This window comes from Amblyomma maculatum, chromosome 1 (assembly GCF_055883805.1).
Source record: "Amblyomma maculatum isolate TAMU_Amacu chromosome 1, ASM5588380v1, whole genome shotgun sequence".
Taxonomy (NCBI): domain Eukaryota; kingdom Metazoa; phylum Arthropoda; class Arachnida; order Ixodida; family Ixodidae; genus Amblyomma; species Amblyomma maculatum.
The window spans coordinates 354,050,515-354,070,517 of NC_139344.1; the positions used below are offsets into that span (position 1 = coordinate 354,050,515).

The following is a 20,003-nucleotide window of genomic DNA, read 5'->3' on the forward strand; positions in this document are numbered from 1 at the left end:
CCCCTGCAAACTTCCTAATCTCATCCTCCCACTTTATTTTCTGCCGCCCCCCTGCAGAATTCGTTCCCCTAGAATCCTATTTGTAACCCTTAGCGACCATGGGTTATCCTCTCCTCACAATAAATTTCAGCTTCTTGATTTCGACAAGGATTAACTCGACAACGAATAAGCAGTAAATACGAACGGCGAAATCGGTAACGGTTTCCTTAAGAAAAAAGGTTTCACTGTCACTTGAGTAAAGTGCAATAAATATTTGAATGCGGTCGAATGGAAACGAACTTTAGGATTCCAAAGCAAATGAAAGGTGCATAATATCGTATTTTATTCTAACAACAGTTTTTCTTCAGGGTAGATTCTGTTTGAATTTCCCTGGTCACAGGCAAACTATGTCTATATATATATATATATATATATATATATATATATGTGAAGGAAAGAAGCCAACAGTCGGCGAGGCCAAGGAAAGCGTTGGGGATGGTATCTTTATGTGATTTTTTTTTTAATGTTTACTTCGATAACCACAGAAATTAGTAATGTAATCTGTTTAGGGGAAAGATAATTAGACACAAAGTAGAAGAAAAAACAACGTGCCGATGGTGGGATCCGAACCCACGACCTCCGAATAACGCGTCCGGTGCTCTACCAACTGAGCTACATCGGCCGCTGTCCCCCCTGCTACTTTCTTGGGTATTTATGTTGTCTGTATACGAACCTTGAGAGTGTTCACCAGCGCCACCCTTCAGCCATAGCGGATATATATATATATATATATATATATATATATATATATATATATATATATATATATATATATATATATATATATATATATATATATATATATATATATATATATATATATATATATATATATATATACGTACGTATATACACTAATGTTTCGGCCGACACTGGAGACGAGCACGTTCTCGAGCGTGGCTCTTGGAGAAAAAAAGAATGCACTTTTCACGGCATGATTTATATACGCGTCATCCCCTCGCTTCCGAAGCATCTATTTCTTTTTGTCACGCAAATTATTTCGGAAGATCATCAGTGAAAATTTAACTGGAGATTACATGTTCTAAAGTTTAATAAAAAAAAAAAAAAGTCCGACGGTTACAATACACACTAATGCGAAACTTTAGAGCAGCTGTCGATGTATTTGAAGTACAATACACACTAATGCGAAACTTTTGAGCAGCTGTCGATGTATTTGAATCATATAGGCTTGCGGGACACGCAGTGCCGAACAGCTGCGGTACTTGGTCTACGCGTCTGCCGGAGCGTTTCGCATGAGTCGTCCGCCACATAGTGAGCTGGACACATTCCGCTGCTGTCACCCCAGCTTCCTCTCTCCCTTTCCTCGTCACCTCTAAACAATCCTCGTAGTGCCCTCCTCTTACGCTTTCCACTTACTATCCTCCGTCGCTTTCCTTGTCAAGGAGGAACGTATAGTGGAAGAGCTATGCTCTGCTCCTTCGCTTTCATACTCAGGTTGTCTTCGCTATCGACTTACTTTCATCCTCCGCTAAGCTCCGTGCTCACTCTTTTTCATCCTCCGCAGTGCTATTCGTTCACTGTGGCGCTTACGAGGCTAAGATCGACGCCAGTGCTCAACCCCCATGACCAGGCGCTTAAGATCTCTCTAAAACGAAATCAGTAAGCCAAGACTTCAAGAGCATGGTCGTTACACACACTAAATTGGTTGGCACCCCGCCGGGGTGGCGCAGTGGTTACGGTGCTCGACTACTGTTCCCAAGGACGCGGGATCGAATCCCGACCTCGGCGGCCGCTTTTCGATGGAGGCGAAAAGCAAGGTGCCCGTGTGCTGCGCGATGTCAGTACACGTTAAAGAACCCCAGGTGGTCGAAATTTCCGGAGTCCTCCACTACGGCGTCTCTCATAGCCTGAGTCGCTTTGGGACATTAAACCCCACAAACAAACCAACCAACTAAATAGGTTGGCGTGTAGAGTCAGGGCACCGCATTCTAATCACAGAGAGGTTTTAGTCTCCCCGAAAGCGGAGCTAAGCTAGACAAGACCAAGAACAAAATGAAGTGTCGCCATCCGTACGTCGACATCGATTTTTGGGTCTGGATATCCAAGCCCAGGCTACATCTCCACCCATTTTAAAAAATGCGCAAACGTCCTTTTAGTTAAGTACACCGCGACCTTGAATCAACCGACAGGACGGTTGCCACGTTCAATATTCTCGGCATAAAATGCGCCTCTTAAACGATAACGTAGAAAGATCCACAGCACCAATTTTACTAAGCACAAAAGCACGAAATTGTACTCAGTGCCCCTCCTTTAATGTCAAAGAAAGCATAATACGTAAGATACACATATAATATTCTAACAGAGCCTATCAGCGGTCGCAAGGCAAAAGAACACTCTATATGTGATCAATTATGGATAATGTAGAAGTTCCTATTGGGCCTAACGTAAAATGCCCTGTACATATCCTGTACCATATTGCAGTAATTGAGACCTGTGTGGGCCAAAATAAAATTGTATTTAGACGAAAATCTGACGAAACTGTAGATATTTCATGGGACCCACTGAAATATGTTGAAATATCTATCGTACTTTTCCCCAAGGCTGCGTTTTCAGGTCTACGCCGCACAATAAAAAAGAAAAAAAGAAACAGCTCCTCGCTAGATTCTCGCATGCGTGTTTGGCCCCGATCACATACCCGATTCCGGCCCACTAAGAAACAAACACAGAGCTCAGACGGCGTCAACCGAAGAAGGCGGACCAGGGTACACACACGCACAAAGGTGATGGCGGAGGTGGGATTGGGAGGCGAAATCGGAGCAGCAGCATTGGCCAGCACCGGCGGCGAACCGGCAATTTTCACGTCAGGGCCGACGACGACCATGCTGGGCCACCAGAGGCACCGACAGTGCTGTGTTCGGTTTTCATCTCTTGCTTCTTTTTCTCGTTCCCCGCGAAAAACAAGACCAAACGGCGGCAAAGTGAGCTGCTCGCCTTAGCAGCACGCGAAATGCGGCAGCCAGTAGCCGACAGCCGGCTGCAGCGATGATGACTTCCGCGTTGCCCCCGTAGACTGTGCCGAAGTTCTCACCGTCTCACGTACGCGTGCCACGCGCCGACGAGGCGCCTAAATGGAACAACACCGTATACGTCTCGGAGCCCTGCTCGGCGTTCTCGAAGTTCGCAAGTTTTCTTTGCGCGGCTGCTTCAGGTAGGCGTGCGTGAGTATGTAGCGACGGTGCCAAGGGGGTGTCCCACGTGACTCGGGCCAACCTTTCAGTGAAGTGTCCCACGTGACCCAAGCCAACCGTTAAGTGAACTGCGCCCCACCACGCGAATAAACCTGAAACGGCGTTTTATAGTCACAGCTGCATGAGCTCAGTTTTCTTTTTCTTTTTTTTTTCCTTCGCGTAGCACTGCACAACCAGTCCTTCGCATAATAAATGAGCGCTACTGCGCCTAATCGGTGTGCCCGAGCGTGTTAAGCGAAGCGTATTTAATGCCGTTGTACATTTTATTGCAGATGGACTACGTTTGGGATATGTCGTGTAACCCGTCGCATATTTTACAGCTGGGTTAGATTAAAGCAGGCTTTCGGCGTGCTGCTGCTGGTGGTTCATAATTGTTACCCACCGCATACATTAGGCCAGTCCAGCCTACGGTGATCTGCCTTCAGCGATGTCATTCAATGATCGCACTCTCCATTCGTGGCGATTTTCTGTCACGCGGCTTTTCTTCGGACTTCAACCTAACCTGATATGCAGAGCTATCAAAACACGTATACACACAATGAAGCGCAGCTACCTACCGACACCTGCCAACTCGGCCATATCACCTTCCCTCTGCCCGTCAACTAGTAGGTGCTCGGCGACGTCCTATGCTTTCATGACAATGTACACCCACCCAACCAAAATACGCCAAGCACGCGTCATGTGTTCTCATGACGTCACCGCGTGATTACGCCGGCGGACGCCGGATTTTTGCGCCAACCAGGCTTCTACGTTAACCACGTCACGAAACTTTATTTACATAAGTGGAAGGTTGCCAGCGGTCGATCAGTCGCTGGTGGTCGTCCCTCGTCACTTTCACTCCGACGTTCCCTCTTCCCTTAAGGTGCAGTCGGAGCCCCCGCCGAGAGACAGTTACTGCACTTTTCCTTTCCTCAAAACAAGCTTTCTTTTTTTTTTTTTTTCACGCATTCCGTCTTCAATTTATGTCGCTCATTTCACTTTCTGAGTTACGAGGCTGCTCACAGCACAACGGGCCTCTCCATCTATTCATTGCACTTCAGTAGTGAATTCCAATATAAATCTGGATCGCGCACGCAGACGTAGCTGTACTGCAAGTCCGACTAGATTGAACATCCGTACTCTACGAATTATAGCGTCCGACACAAGGCATTAACCCCAGGATCAACAACGACCTCTCCAATATTTTCTACAAACCACGCTGTTATATTTTGTAAGAAAATTCATGCTCAAGGGCATAATCATTACGAAAATTGAAGAACTAAAGATTTGCCCGCTTTACGGGTAGCCGATCGAAATTTGAACTCAGCGCTTGAACGAGGACACCTTTCGTAACGGTATTTTCCTTGGGGTTTCTCTCGCTTCAGAAATCCAAGCCGGTGACGCCTCACTAATGTCATATATTTCGAGTGGACTGTGAGTGTGCCGATTGCTTCATTACATAAAATGCGAAACTGCAACTAGACACGACGAAATGACATCGGACACGAGCCGTACTCGACAACGCTGCGTTTGATAAGGCATTCCGCGTGCAAAGCTCCGCATGACGTAAAAATATATTTTCCGCTTCCCTAAGCTAGTTATGCATGCACACGCGACGATTATGGGACAGCCCGAGCGGATACGCCTCTCCAATTACGTAACGAGGTCCGCATAATGACCCCTGAATTCGATCGCGTTGTAATTATTATCCCGCGTCTTGCAAAATCATACGCGAGAAGCAAAAGCAAGTATTAACGCAAGATGCTCAATGCGATCGATTATATATTATACAGAAATATTTGTCCGCTCCACTTAACCTCAGCCGTGCACGTGTGACCTGCAGGGCGTACGGCACGAGGTAAAATAAAATGAAGCCTGACACTACCTTTGCGAAAGAAAGATGATGAACGAAAGCGTGACTAGTAGAGAAAACAAAACAAAACTATATGTAAGACTTTTCTCCCTGTTATGCACGCAAACGAGTCGAACGAGTTGGGACGGTCGTGAAAAAAATATTTCGATAAAGTCGTTCGTTCTGTACGTGCGTCTAGACGTATCCTCTACTTCTCAGTGCAGCTCTTAGGCACTCGTTCCGGTATTGTGCGTCGTCTCTGTTGGCGCAATCAGTCACCTGCCAGTTCTGATGGGGAGTGACAGAGTGAAGCGCAACAGGAAGGTGGCCGATTGGAGGGATGGAAAGGATCTTTTCCCCAAATTTAGGAGGAGGGAAGGAAGAGAGAGGGTGAAAAACAAGGGGTGGCATAGTTGCTTGGGATGTGTTGAGAGCGAAGGAATCCGAAACCGGAATTCGGTTGTGAACCTTTCCGTCCTGTTGCGCTCTTGTCCGTCCTGTTCTCTCTGGCTGTGTGTTCGTGTTTTTGTTTTTTTTGCACGCCGCTTTTAAATAGATCATTACCAACTTGCCCACCTTTCTACTTTTACTGAATTTTAGTAAACCTTTGTCGAACAGTAAGTATGGGTCGGCCAGGACTCTGGAATCTACCGGTCTCTACAGTAAGATCGACGAGTGCTCGTTGGTCGCCCAGGAGAGCTGCGTAGGCAAGCCTCCTAATTGTGGTATGTGGGTGCAGGCGTACATTAATTGGCGTGGGAAATTCCACACCCCATATCAAATAAATGCTGCTAATACCGCAGTTGGATTGCGAGTTGGGAGCTGTCAACTCGGGTAGCACTTGAAATGGGGCAAAAAAAGTGCCCTGCGATCGAAAAACAGAAAAAGAGGTCTGACTGCCACAGAGAACCAACGGAGCGCGTTTTAATGCGTATACGTGTTAGCATGGTGAGGATAAACGGCCCCAGAGCGTGCCTGCAGAAAGTGTGTACAGAAAGTGTCTGTCCCCAGACCCAAAATTGGACCTCTGGAGTTTGGACCCCCGAATCTGATTTCCTTTGATCAAACTCGGTTCCCAACCTGACACGAGTACGGCCAACTCAACGGTGACTTCTAAATTAAGGTGGGCCTCTCCCAGAATTTGGCGCCATGGACACCAAAATCTGACTTCACCAGAATTTGACCAAAAATAATGTCGAAATAATTCGAGTATGGACAACTCGACGGTGCCTAACAAATGTAGGTGGTACGCCCCTAAAATATTGCCCTATACCGAGCCCGACTCCATCCGACCTTGACCGAAAGTGGCGCCTATCCAAATCTGACTACGGCCAACTTGATGGTGCCTTCAAAATTTAGGTGGGCCACTCCCCAAAATTTGGCATGCTTAAGCATTCGCCACCGTGGGAGGCTACCTGTACCCTTGCATATTTTGAAATTGTTTTGAAAATTTCTGGGTACGGTGGGTGAGAGGGGCGGGGCGGAAGGAGATGCTCCATAAAAGCTCTCGTCGTGAAAAAAAAAAAAAAAAAAAAAACACGAACCCTTGATACAACGCCCAGTGCATCATTGTGAAGTCATGAGCAGGAATCTTTACCCAGGGAGCACAAACAATCGGCCCAATATTGGTGCTGTGTTGGCAGCGTCACGACCAACATAGAGCCAATAAATTGCCGACATAGTACCAATATTGCGCTGATGGCTTATGTCACCTGGATACCTCTTATGTAATACACCCCGAAGGGGATAGTGAAGGCAATAAAACTGACCTGAACAACCTTAGCACAGTCTCAGTCAGTATCTCATTCATGCTTTGGAAGGAGCACTCATAACAACACGTGAACCAGACGCGCCGCAGAACCAGCCGTTCTTCGTCTAAGCGATTACCCGCAATTTTCAATGCTGCGGTTGCGGCTGTTGACGCTGCACAAAACCGCGTTCGCAAAGAAGCGTCGCTGCCCACAGGGGCTGCTGCTGCAAATCACCGAGTGCTCCAGCAAAACAAGAAAGGAAAAGTAAGAAAGAAAATGGGAGCGAAAAAGGAAATGTACAAGGAATAAAACTGCTGTGCAAAGCAAAAGGTGATACAGAAGATGTTCCAGGCAGTGGTGTAGCCACAGTGTACGCGGTTTAGAAAAGCCTGATTCTTTCTTTTTTCTTTCGCCAGGTTACTTAAGTTTTTCTTCTGCCTCCCGAAACTTTACACCAGTAGGGGCGTATCCAGCGGGACCCGCCCATCGCGACTTAATTGCTGGCTGCGTTTACGTCACGCTCTCCTTTCAAACAAGCCTCTCTTTTGTGTTTCTTTTTCCTCCTTATTCTTCGCTTATCTAGCCCTCCTTGCGAAGCTACCTTCACCTCAGCGAGAGCTCAAAAAAACTTCGGAAGATGCGGATTCTAAAGAAATTAACAAGAAAGATCGAAATAGCAAACATCAGACCGAAGCTTGAGAACCGCACGTGAAGACGAAAGCGAAGAAGCTAGAAAATGATGATAAAATGCGGTCGGCAGCTGAAAAAAGTGAACAACGCACGTGTGGGAAGAAAAATGGACCAACGACAGTTCCTGAAAAAAAAAAAAAAAAAAGTGAAGAAGGAAGAAAGCTCAAGCCACAAGATTGCGCGCAGTCATTTCTTTTTCATTCTACTTAGATTGGGCGCCGTAACGTGACGTCATTAATTTCCCTCGCTCTCTGCAAGCGGGACGGTCCCCGCCCACGTGTTTTCCATTTCATGCTTGTTTCTCGCGTGTACGGTGCGCCTTTATCGTCTCGCCAGCCGTAGGCGCCTGCGCCAAGCAAGCCGCTCCAGAAACGCCCCCTATGCCCGCCGATAATTACGCGCGCGCAGAGAGGCAAAGAAAAGAAAGGTACACGCACCCGGCAGCATTCCCAAGAAGAATTTGAGAATACTGCGTTTTTAGCGCCGAGGGTGTAGAATTACCACGGAGGATGAGGTTCTGATGAAAATGAGGAAACACGAGATTAATTGAATAATTATTTCTGCCCGTGAAGACTCGCTGTAAGGAACCGCGTTCGTTAAGACGAATTGCAGGGCACTGTGACGTCCCGGAAGTCGAGCGTACAGTACCTTTTAGTGCTGCCTCTCAGCAATTTAACCACTGTGTGACGTCTCAAGCCTGACCTTGAATAACCTTGCCAACTTGGGCAGCCCTTTAAGACGGGGATCGAACCCACCGGGACCAAGCTTCGACCACGAGATAGACGCATATGCTGCTCCTAGACCATGCAGGCGTGTCCGTGTGGCTTTGTTCAAGGAGCTTTATATATGTCCGTTGGTTTTTCACATAAATGGTATATTCTGACTGTATGCTAATCAGTTTGCGCGACCCAAAACTGAAGTGAAACCGAACTATTAGCGCACCTAATTCGCATCAGCATTGATCACGCAAAAGTTCGAGACGTGTACAACACAGAAAAGCAACACCACTACTGTGGCGTCAACACGAGCGCAGTTCACTAACGCATTCGACAGAGGGCCTCGGTTATACAGTCGATCTCGGATATATTGAACACAGAAGGGATCGCGAAATATTCGCGATACCCATAATTCGATATATAAAATATGCCAACAGATGAGCTTCCCTGTAACCCAGAAGCGTATATATGGTGTACCCACTTTAGCGGTGCGCTTCCCGAGGCGATGCACGTCCGGCTAGCATACTAGCAGCCCATCTCTTGACGCGATTGCAGCTTCTCGCGAGGTGCACGCGCGAGACCTTCGCGTCGAGCGTCACTTCGCGCCAGGCGTTGAAAACATGTCACTCCATGGGAGCGAGCGCTCGCTCTCAATATATTTAATAGGAAAAGATCGTGATGTCACGGCTCGCCTCTTGCACACGTGGCACAAATGCCAACATCAACGCTGCGGCAGACGGTGCTTCGGGAAAAGCCATTGCTTAATATAAGATGTCTAATTCTGTTAGCAGTACACTATAACGTAACAAGTATTCAGTTCAAATACGGTACATTTGATCGCTTATTCAGCAGCAAAGCAGGCCACGTGAGAGCCACTACAAGCATTTCTTTTAGTCGGCAAGGCTGGTATCACCTCAGGATGCCCTATGGTTTGAACCCTGACTTCCTCTTATGGATGGCAGCAGTGTGGCGCTAAAAAAGCAAACATGTCAGACCAAACGCCATTTTCATCTGAACTTCATTTCGTCTGGTGGTTTTACAACGTTAACGCTGGCTGGCATCAGGCGACCAAAGTTGTGCAGCCGACCCGGCTCCGCGCGAGAAAATGACCGTGTGTCACCATTATGCGGAGCAGCCCTTGCAGGCGCACGGCGCGCAGTTCGATATATAGAATGGTCCGCTGAACGGGAGTTCGATATAGGCGATATAGGTTTTCAAGGAGAATATTCTGAGAGTTCGATATCAGCGATAATCCGATATATTCGAGTTCGATATATCCGGGATCTACTACACTCGAAAGGGAAACGCCGGAACCTGATTGCTCGAGTCAGCTCAATCGGGCTCATGCATAGTAAGATTGAGACCCGCGGCTCTTTTAAATACGGTCCTGCAACGTGTTATGAACTACGCAGTCTGGAAGCACCCCATTAAATCATGATTTTGAGTCCAGAATCATCACTAATCAAGCTGTTTGTTTAGGCATTAGGTTTGGTCAATAGGGTTTAACGTTTCATAGCAATTTAGGCTATGATGGACGCCATTGTGGGGTCCTCGGATAATTTTGACCACATTGCACGATTGCCGATGTCAGAGCACTTTAAAGAGCCACAGGCGCAATTATTCGCAGATAGTCTGGAAAGTACCCGAAATTTTTATCCACATTGACAGCAACATTGCCCTCCTTGTCTCTTAGCACCGACATCTACTTTTTGTATACACCCCAGGTTCTTGCTGACCGTATTTAGGCTACCCCGTTCTTCAGAGCACGTTGCATTCTCTCCATATATTCTTTCTTTATTTTTTCTTTTACCACATGCTTATTGATTAATACTGACTGTTCTGCCAGTTCTATCATGTCTGCTGGGATAGAGGCTTTCACGCTTTTGCGTTCCTTCGTCGGATCTTGCGCCTCCTGAGATAACTTACCCGTACAATGTCTAACCGTTGTACGTCGCCTGTTGCGAATTCCTCTGAAACGATCGTTCATTGCTTGAATACTGAGGTCGTAGTCACAGCAGAATATCTGCTCTGGGGCGAGATCTTGAATTCTGTAATCTCCTTCTTAATTGTTGGAATTCTTCCTCACCGGCATCTCTGCCCCCTTTTCAAGTCTAGGGTAATTCGAGATATTATCATTACTTGGTTCCTTCACTTCACCTTGCCAGTTGTACTTCCACATCCCGAAAGATGGCCGGATCAGTGCAGAGTGTTTTCTATTAGGGAAGCTAAAAAGATACATGTGTACCCCCGGAGAACTCCCGCGATTCCGTGAGTACAGCAATTAGGATAGCGTTCGTTATCACGTTGATTTAGAGCGACTGTATAGTCCATTGTTTATTTGGTGTGTCATTTTTGTGGCGATGACTTTGCGACATAACAACATTCGATTAAAAGGTGTACAGATAATAGCGAATGGTAGAGACAAGAGGGAAATAAAAAAAAAAAACAATCAAATACAGTCAGATTCGGATGTATCGACCTCGCAAAGGATCGCGAATAGTTCGATATATCGACAATTCGATACGTAGAATGTGCCAACAGAAGTGTGAATGCGGCGTACACACGCTAGCGGCGCGTTTCTTGCTGCGACGTGTTGCCCGCCGGCATACTGGCAGCTCATCGCTCGCCACGGTGCGCTGACCTGCGGGGCGCAGACGCGCGCAACCGCGCGTCCAGCAGCACCTCGTGCATGGCGTCGAAAAGGGAGGCGCTTTGGGCGCACCCTCACGTGACACTCCATGGGACAGATCATAAGTTTCCGTCGTTCGCGTCTCGCGCCGTGCGGCAAAAGCGCCGTTGGCGTTGACACTCGAGCGCATCAAAGCTGCGGCGGACGGTGTTGTAGGAAGAGCTATATTGTCGCTCATAAGAGGTAAGTTAACGGTAAACTCTCAACGCAATACAAATTGCTACTTTCTTGATTTGTGCCTATATTGTCTCACACATATTCGTTACTGTGCAATGTGAAAGACCACTTGGTAGAAACGTAGTACCCGCTTAACCAAACCTCACGAACGTACCTACGTGGCCGCTACGTCTCCCATCACAGAGGAAGCTCGAGGCAGAGCGCGGAGATGTGATGTGGTCTCATGACGTCATACGACCCAAGAACCAATCAGAGCCCGGCCATATGTCAACTGCCAATTGTCACTCACAACGCCGACACCGGATTTTCTGGAGAACGGGGTCCTTAAAGTTGTCGAGTTCGTAATTCGGTGAAAATTGGGAACGGTGGACTCCTCCGTCACCTTTAGCAGCGAATGAAGCCACGCAAGGATTCACCGCAAGCCTTCAATAAACAATTAGGGCTGGCTTCATCGCACAACAACTGGTTCACCGAACATCGGATGCCCCGCATAACAGCAGTGCTGCGTTGAAAAGAAACACGTCAGATCGAAGTCCCCTTTGAAGTGGACTTGACGTACACTTCGATTGTCGTCTGGTTTTTGGCACGGGCGGAGGCGTACTATTTTTTATTACTTTTGGGTATCTTCACCATAATATATGTCGTCTGGTTTTACAGCGTTAGCGCTACAAGCAGGTGCCAAAGGACACTCAGCCGGCCTGGCTCCACGTGCGCGGTAAGTTACTGGGCAACGTCACCAGGAGAAGCTCCTCTTTGGAGGGGAGTGATGTGCAGTTCGATATATCGAATGTTCCGTTAATGGGAGTTCGATAAACGCGAACAACACTGGCACACTTTTGCATTACATTTTTTAAAGGGGCTATCTGACAGCTCGATTTAAGCAATAAGTCGATACATCTGGCTTCGACTGCACAGACAAAACACAGAACAACTGAAATGGTTCTACGGCCAATCGACATGTGCTAAGAATGAAGAGGTATCGTAAAGCAGCCTTTCTCGCTTAATAAAAGTATAATTTATAACCGTTCGCACTTATTAGCCGCTTTCTCGCGGGCGACGCGATAGCGTTAAACGCTCCGTTTCCAGCTGCGGCTGAGTGACGTCATGGCTGCCATGTGACTAGGCAGAAGCGAGCGCGCGGTTGCCTCGTCTCAGTTTCGGCGGCGCTACAAGGGGTAGTAGTATGGTAAAAGCTTCCGCTTTTAAAATCACGCGCATATATACGGTCTGTGCTAGTGCTCACATGGCCGTGTACTGACCGGTCGTCGGATTATGCGGTATCCCGAGATCACTTGACATGATCGATTTGGCAGGCGCTGCCCGCTCGGGCTTCGCCTTTTTACATGGAAGGGTGAAATCGGAGTCCAGCACTCCAGGACCCTCGGATGCCGAGTTAAACAGGCTCCTCTCCCCTAGGCTACAGAAGCACAACTAGCACAGCTTGGTTAAAGTGGCGTGGATTGTGACCGTCTGTCATCAATCTACGTCTTAACGTGTTAAGACTGTATGCTAATGAGTAAAAATGGGACAATAGAAGCAAAACTAAAAGACTAGATATACGAGTAGCAAAGAGCATTGTGTGAACAAGGATATGCGCAATGGCAGTCGGCAAAAGGCGGATGCAAGGTGAGTCATGACTAATGAGTCAAGGTGAACGGACGACTACAGATGAATATGAGTCGGAAGTGAGTGGACCATTCCTGATGAATCTTAACGGTGTGTGGGTGTGCCGAGATCAGTCGAGAATTGAAGTATTTGGCTAGCCTATTTAAGCTGGGAGTTGTCATCCTAACCAGTAATCTCACCCAGCTCAAATTGTCAGATTTAATGAAAAGAGCCAATACAAGTATTTCAGTGCTTTTCGCTAAGTGCCTGTGATATAGTGGAAGTACAGATCATCTCAATCACATGTACTCGTACACCGATAAGCTATAGGCAATGCCGCTCTCCAAAAACCGCATACATCTAGCAGCACAGCGACACATTCTAAAAGCTCCACGAGATGCCTCCGCGGCCACGCACCGAGCTAAGTGGATCCTCGTCCAGCCATCGCTCACGCAGCTTAGCCCTCTGACCGACAATGCGCGTCTCTCGCTTAAAAAGAGAGAAAACAAAAGCTCTAGAAAACTCTATAGCGGTGTCACACGTGCTCGCTCCATTCTCCTATGTGTGTGAAGCCCGCGCGCTGGTACGAGGACCACAGAAGCATAATCGAAACGCATATAAAAACGCCAGGAAGAACCACACACAGAGAGGGGAAAAGAAAGGGGGACGGAAGGAAGTTATATCGGGCTGAGAAAGAAATCATGAACACACAGACCGAAGGGAAATAGAAGAGCGGTGAGGCTACAAGGGGGTAGGGAGGCGGCCTCGAAAAGGGGAGGAGGGGGGGGGGGGGGGGGGGGGAGATTGAACGTGCGCGTCGGCAAGGGCCAGTGTGAGGTGGGCGTAGCGTCGCGTTTAGCGTTTAATCAATGAGCAGTCGCCCACCTCTCCTGTGGTGGTGATTAACTATATGCGCTCTTTTGTGGCGGCGCCGTATCGCGCTGCCACTCCGTTGCCAGCTTTGGAGCGCAAGCTGCTGCTCCTCCTCCTCTTCACCAGTCGCGGTTCGCGCGCGTGGAGATGGCACGATTGTGCGCGCCAGGCGGACAGATTTTTCTTGCTGTCGTGCGCGCACTGCGAGGTGGAAATCGAACACTCGAGTGATGAACTGGCCGCTCATGCATACGTCAGTCTCTCTTTCCCTCTCTGCTCTTTACTGTTCTTTTTTTGTTCACTTAAGCGCTCTCGTACCTACGTTCGTGACGAGGAAAGGTCGCTGGTACGGCCGCGACGGTGGCGACACTACCGCTTCGCAAAACCCAGCTATTGAACGAAGGACACGTGGCGTGTGGAGGTTGGAAACTGGGAGTCCCAGACCGAGACGGGAACAAAAAAAAAAAAAATAAATAAATAATAATGGATGATGGACAGGGAAAGAAAATATCGAGAAATCTACCTGGGACAACCGTTCGTGACAAGGGAATACGCGAAGGAGGCTTGAATGATGAAAAGAAGCTCATCTATATCGCTGAAAAACCGAAGGCCTATAATCCGCAGCCTGAAGATGCTGTTACGCATGGAGGATAATGAAAACTAGGTAAATGAGACAGCGAGATTAAAGGGACGAAGCTGGCACCACTCGATCATGGTCGCATTCTTCCAAACTGCAGAAATTGTCACAGCAGAGTGAACCATTTCATCGTTTTCTTACAACATGTGATAGTCAAGAAGGGCACAGTTGTTTTGAAGGAGGGAGACGGGAAGGAGGAAAGAGTTTTATTGGGGATGAAGTTTTGATGTCTTCTTAATTTAGTGGAGCCCTCGCTAAAGGGCCCCATTTGGTAACGTGAAGCGCGTAGCACATATTTCCTATTTAATCGCGTCGTACAAATTGTGGCTAACGTTATTCCAACTGCCCCAGCGGTCAGCAGTACTTCTAGGAATGCCATGACATCATCGAAGCAGAGCTTGCATAAAATCTTTGTGTTTCTTTGAGTATACATTACACCTGGATGCTGCGCACGTGCGAACAAACACTCTGTGTTTGTTTCTGACCTTTCTTTAGCTCTCCTGTTGCTCAGCGCGCAAGTTACACCGATATTTTCAATGCTTAGGTTGAAAAGTAAAATGATCGAGACACTTCTTCGTCCATTTCATATGGTCAACCCTGATATACCACCCGTTGTCCACGGTCCAGTACGCGCACGGCGCTCCGTCGACACTGCTTGAATATACGGCCTAATGCAAGCGCTTTATCAGCCCTAATAAAAGTTCACAAAACTCATCCGCGGAGGTCGCAAACAAGTACGCTTTCGACACTGCTGCCTCCCAAGTGGTGGTCACTGCGTCCGCCAGCGGCTGCATCCTCGTCCACTTGGGCTCATATGACAGTGGTTCAGCTCGAACCGGGAGGTTCCGCTCAAAGAAGGCTCGTTCTTTCTCCATGGCGCTTTCTTAATTACCGCCTTTCCCCTCGAGATTGGGCGGCGACCGGCCGGCACATCTTCCGACGCCGTGTCAGCCGCCGAGGAAAGAAAAGAAATCGCGTACCCCGCCCCGTAAGCCCCCTGGACGTCCGATGCACCTCGCCGATGCGGTGAGATGTGCGCGCACTTCTTCCATCGCGTACAGTGAAGCCGGCCTGGGGTGTACGCACGCACAGCACACCCGATACCGCTGTGGGCGTGCTCGCCGCCAGAAGGGGCGGCGGTACCTGAAGGGCGTCACTCCGGAATTCTCCAGCGGCCCGAGGTGCACACACTCCCCCTTCTAAAGGAACACTGCGGCCATATGCGCTGCCTTCTCTATATAAACGTGGCCTCACGATGAGCTCTCTCTCTTTTTTTTTTCTATCGTTTTCTTTCGCCAAAGTTCCAACCGGCGAGGGTCAAGGCGTTGCTCCTCTCGTTTCTTCTTTCTATGCATTACCGCGGCCGCGATCTCGTCGATGCGGTGGACACGTACGGCACAGATTAAAGAGGGAGTGCGTGATGTCCAGTCCGAACAACTCCTCCTCAACCGCCCGGTCTCGACCTCCCTGCCCCTACGGTCGAGAGCATATCCTGTAGATAGGCACCTGCTTGCCCCCTCTACCTTCCTAAAATCTCTGCGATATTTCCTTCGTAATACGGGGCGTTGTTTTGGGGGATAATCTCGTGAAAATAACGCGTAGAGAGAGAGAGAGAGAAAAAGAGAGAGAATGAAGAAGAGAGGCGGATGGCGCGGGAATGTGGGTGTGGATTCTCACGAGCTAGCCCAAGCAGGAGGCGTCCGATACGCGTATGTGTGTGTGTACAGCAGCCATTACTCAGACCTCCGATTATATGTTACGTGAGCCCTTGATACCACGGAAGCTGCGCGAAGCGACAAGTATACGGTCTGTCAGATACGGGCACCCAGGATCGAGCAGACTTCATTGGCCAACACTTTTTGACGAGCGGCTCGAAAGGCGTTCGAAAGCTTCCAAGTTCGAAGGTATTTCGTCTTCAGGTGAAAAAAAAAAAATAAAACAATAAAAAGATGGGCCTCGCATGGGCTCGGTCAGGCCAGCGCGACTGACTAGGGCCACCGGTTTGACGGGATCAGAGAAGCACCATCGGGGGACAGGAATACACAACAATGCATGAGCAAAAATCAAGTACTATAACTCTGTCGTTAATCTACGGGCCGAGAGCACGCTAATGTGTGGCAATAAAGTCGGGTAACTGTCGAAAAACATGATGCCTATGCTACCAAGTCGCTCTTCGAGCTTTCTGGGGACCTTTGTCCCCAATGGTAGATATAGAAGCAAACTACGTATGCCAATGATATCTTATTCGGTAGGACTGTCAATGCTTAACACGGCAGAACTATACCCGGCTGGTGCTGTGTTGCCGCAAACTTAAAACCGACCCGATACGGTGCAGTGATGGGCACGAATTCATCCGATGTGAAGGCAACAAAGAGCAAAAGGCAAGGACATAACAAGACTATGCCGTTATTCGGTAACCGGCGAGCACTGGCTCACCCTTTTAACCCTATCCGTAATTTCCGCCCCTACGTGCTCAAGTGCATTTCCGTTCTCTGACTGTGAGTGGTTCACTCAAACCTTCAACATCCGTCGTGGACTCGTGGCTGATGCTTAGCTGAGAAGTATTTGATGACGTCAGTGCACGAATTAACTTTTCATGTACCGGCTTCTTTGAATGAATGGAAAGAGAAAAGTCTATGAAGCAACTAATCGAAAAAAAAAATAATATGGTACCACTGAGAAGTAAGAAAAAAGTGTCAGGGGGCGTCGTAGAGTACGTCAAGCATATATAGTTACGTCTTGAGCGAGTCAATTGGTTGGCCGTAGCGTATGGAAACTGTGCCAGTGTGTGTACGTCTCTTTTCTTGTCTAGTCTGTTGTGTGTGCAAAAAAAAAATTCAATATGTACAATACGTCAGCAGTGACATTGTTGCTGCACATGCTCCGTGGAGGTGTACACCGGTACTATTTGTATATAGGGCAGTGGAGAGAGTTGAAAGGAAATGAATCGGGCGCAATGAAACAGCACTCTAATTGGCCAAAGCTGTCTGGCGGCATTTATAAACCGTTCACAGCGACGTGCCACCCAGTGGCAGAGAGAATGTCGACATTAATTAATGAACAATGGAGATGCTGCCTTTGAGCATTTCCTCAGTTCCTATTGGTTTGAAGACACAGCCATGCATAAGCACGGCCACGCAGAAAACATGGACGCCACAAGATGCACTCTAAGTCCTACTCCCAGAGACCCGACAGGCGACAAAAACCCACGTCTCGCATAATGCACTCAAGCATGCAGGTGCAGTGTCGTTCTCTACTTAGGCAGAGCAGCCCATGAAGTGACCCTGCCATTTGTTTCTGCATCTTAGAAGGAAAATATATTTTAGTCATATAACTTAACTTGCAAAGCAGTGTTGAACTATTGAAGAATTGCGGTTACTGTTAGCGCAATTAAACTATTAATATCGACAACCACTCGGTTATGCGTACCGAAACGACAGTATATGCTGTCGGTCGTCCTAGCATTTTGGCTCCTTCCAGACACTGCTGTCATAGCCGGGATCGGGACTCACGTGCAACAACTGAACGCCTATTGATGCGCCACGTTGTGCAGGCTCACCTTCGTCCCTGGGGCTGGTACCTGGCTCCCCAACCTGTGGCGCCGCGCAAACCAGGGCATCGTCGACCGGTGCAGGAGTGGTGGCGGCGGCCCTCGACGCTCTCTCGGACGGCGTGAGGCGTGCAGAGCGGCGCTGATGCTTTTGCTTGCGATGCTGCTGCCTGTGGTGCCTCTGGGGCGGCTGCTCCCCGGTCGAGTCCTCCTCCAGGCCGCTGCCCCCATCCTCCTCTTCCGAGCTGGTGGCCGCGAAGTGGCCCAGGTTCAGGCCCTGCGTGTCTCTCCGGTCCACCACCTTCTCGTAGCCGTACCAGCCCAGCAGCTCGTTCATCGTCGTCTCCGCGTAGTCCTGCGCGAGAAGGATGGGCGATGTCAGTTTAACACTTACTGTACCATCCGGGTGGCCTACGAGTATCTCGGATCATGGGCCTCGTTACCATGAGGACCACAAATCAACAGGAAGTCGCGAAAAACAGCTGGAGTTTGTGAGAAGGTGTGAGCACTGCCTCGTTTCAGACAGTGTGCCCGTTCCTGCGCGGATACTATCATGCCTATATGAAGTAGCATAGTTTCTTAAGGCGTCCAGGCGTGCCTTAATATGTACAAGAGTGGACGCCTTGTTCCGTGAGCGTGCAGACTATAACAGCAGCTAAACGAAACGGGGACTGCACTAGCTCGCTCATTCAAAGCTGTTATGTGTTGGCTTCGAAGGGGTTAGTTATCAGACGGCTCCATCGAACCGACTGTCTAACGACAGCGCATTCACCCCGTACAGAGTCTATGTATATATAGTAGGTTCGGGTCCTCGTGTCTCCGGGAACCCGATGATCAATTCAGTGTTTAGCCTCACCTTTGAGACACATTTGTAAAGGATATACTTGGTCCACCCTATCAGATCTTTAACCCCCACGGAGGCGGATCTCGCGGTCGACCATGAGATGGACATAAGCCACCAGTCGCTGTTATAAGCGCGCGCTGTCTAAAAACGAGGCTTCCAAGGTTCGAACGATGCCATCCGAGGACAGGAGATGCCAACGAGAGGCGCGAGAGAAGCAAGGCGCTTCAGCAATGACCAGAAGACCCCGCCCTGCAGATCCAGCGAACTTCCATAAAGACTGTTGTACCCGGCCAAAGCCGCCCAGAAATTCAGCCGGACGCCAAATTTCTCCGGCGAACGCCTCCTTCACAAAATCCGGATACTGCTCTGCAAGACACCGGTGTACTGTAGGCGAGCCGTGCCAAGGGGAGAGAAGCGACGTGTTTGAACATGAGCTCAGCATCCAGACAGCTCGGCGCCGTGGCCCTGGCGGTGGACCCCTTCTCGCCCCGCGGTATATTTGAAGCAAGAGCGCAGCAAGCTCTCCCATTGGCCCTGCGAAAGTGCTGCCGTCGGACTGGACCCTTTGAGCGTCAATGGTTTCTCGGTTTACGGAGACTCAAGTGTTTCCGTTCGAGACTCCGAGTGTGAGTTCGTCACTGCGTCCATCGAGAGCAGTTCGCCCCCTGAGAGAGCGCGGACGCGGCGGAATCGCCCCGGCTGTCGCTGCGCGAGAACAGTCGCATATAACTGTGTTAGCTTTCAGCCCCCGAGCCGATCTCGTTGTGTAAGTGCCTGTAAATAGTGTATAAAGCTTTTTCTTCATCTCACCAGAGCCCACTCGGACTCATCGCTACCGCCCAAGGAGCTGACAGCCCTCGTTCACGAAACGGGTGACGAGCGCTACGCAACCAACTCCTTGGCACAACCCTGTTGACGGTGGGCTACTGTGCGATAACCCCACCGGCACAACAACACTTAATAATCAGTTTGCTACTAAATCAGTATCCAGCGTATGGGTGAAAACCGGGAAAATTCCGCCCCGCGATCCGAGACAACTCCCTGCAATCCGCGATCGGGTCCTCTGAACTCGCGTATGAGATACTTCTGCTGGTCACAGGAAACAAAAATGGAATCTGAAACCTCGCTTCCAAACGCCAGCTAGAGAGGGGAGAACACCACATCGGAGACTTCCACTGGGCGAGCGCGCACAAAAGCAGGCCCAAATATTTGCCGCCTGTCCGCGGGAGAGTGACGCACCTCAATCGGAAGCTTTCTTTTTTTTTTTTTTTTTTCTTCGCTCAGTTTAACAGAACAGTCGGTATAAAGCTAGCGCTCACTCTATGTATCTATTAGTATATGTATTTTTTCCTTTCGTTAGAAGTGGCCTCGCGCCACTGGGAGACGGCATGC

The 20,003-nt window shown here is 48.9% G+C and overlaps 1 protein-coding gene across 1 annotated transcript in view; it reads right to left on the minus strand.

Moving 5' to 3' along the window:
• The window catches only part of Sobp (Sine oculis-binding protein), a 125,513-nt gene that overhangs the window by 52,214 nt on the left and 53,296 nt on the right, over positions 1-20,003 (minus strand). The window contains exon 2 of the mRNA XM_084590760.1: positions 17,777-18,122. Within this exon, the coding sequence (XP_084446886.1) occupies positions 17,777-18,122 (346 nt within the window). The remainder of the gene's footprint in view (positions 1-17,776; positions 18,123-20,003) is intronic.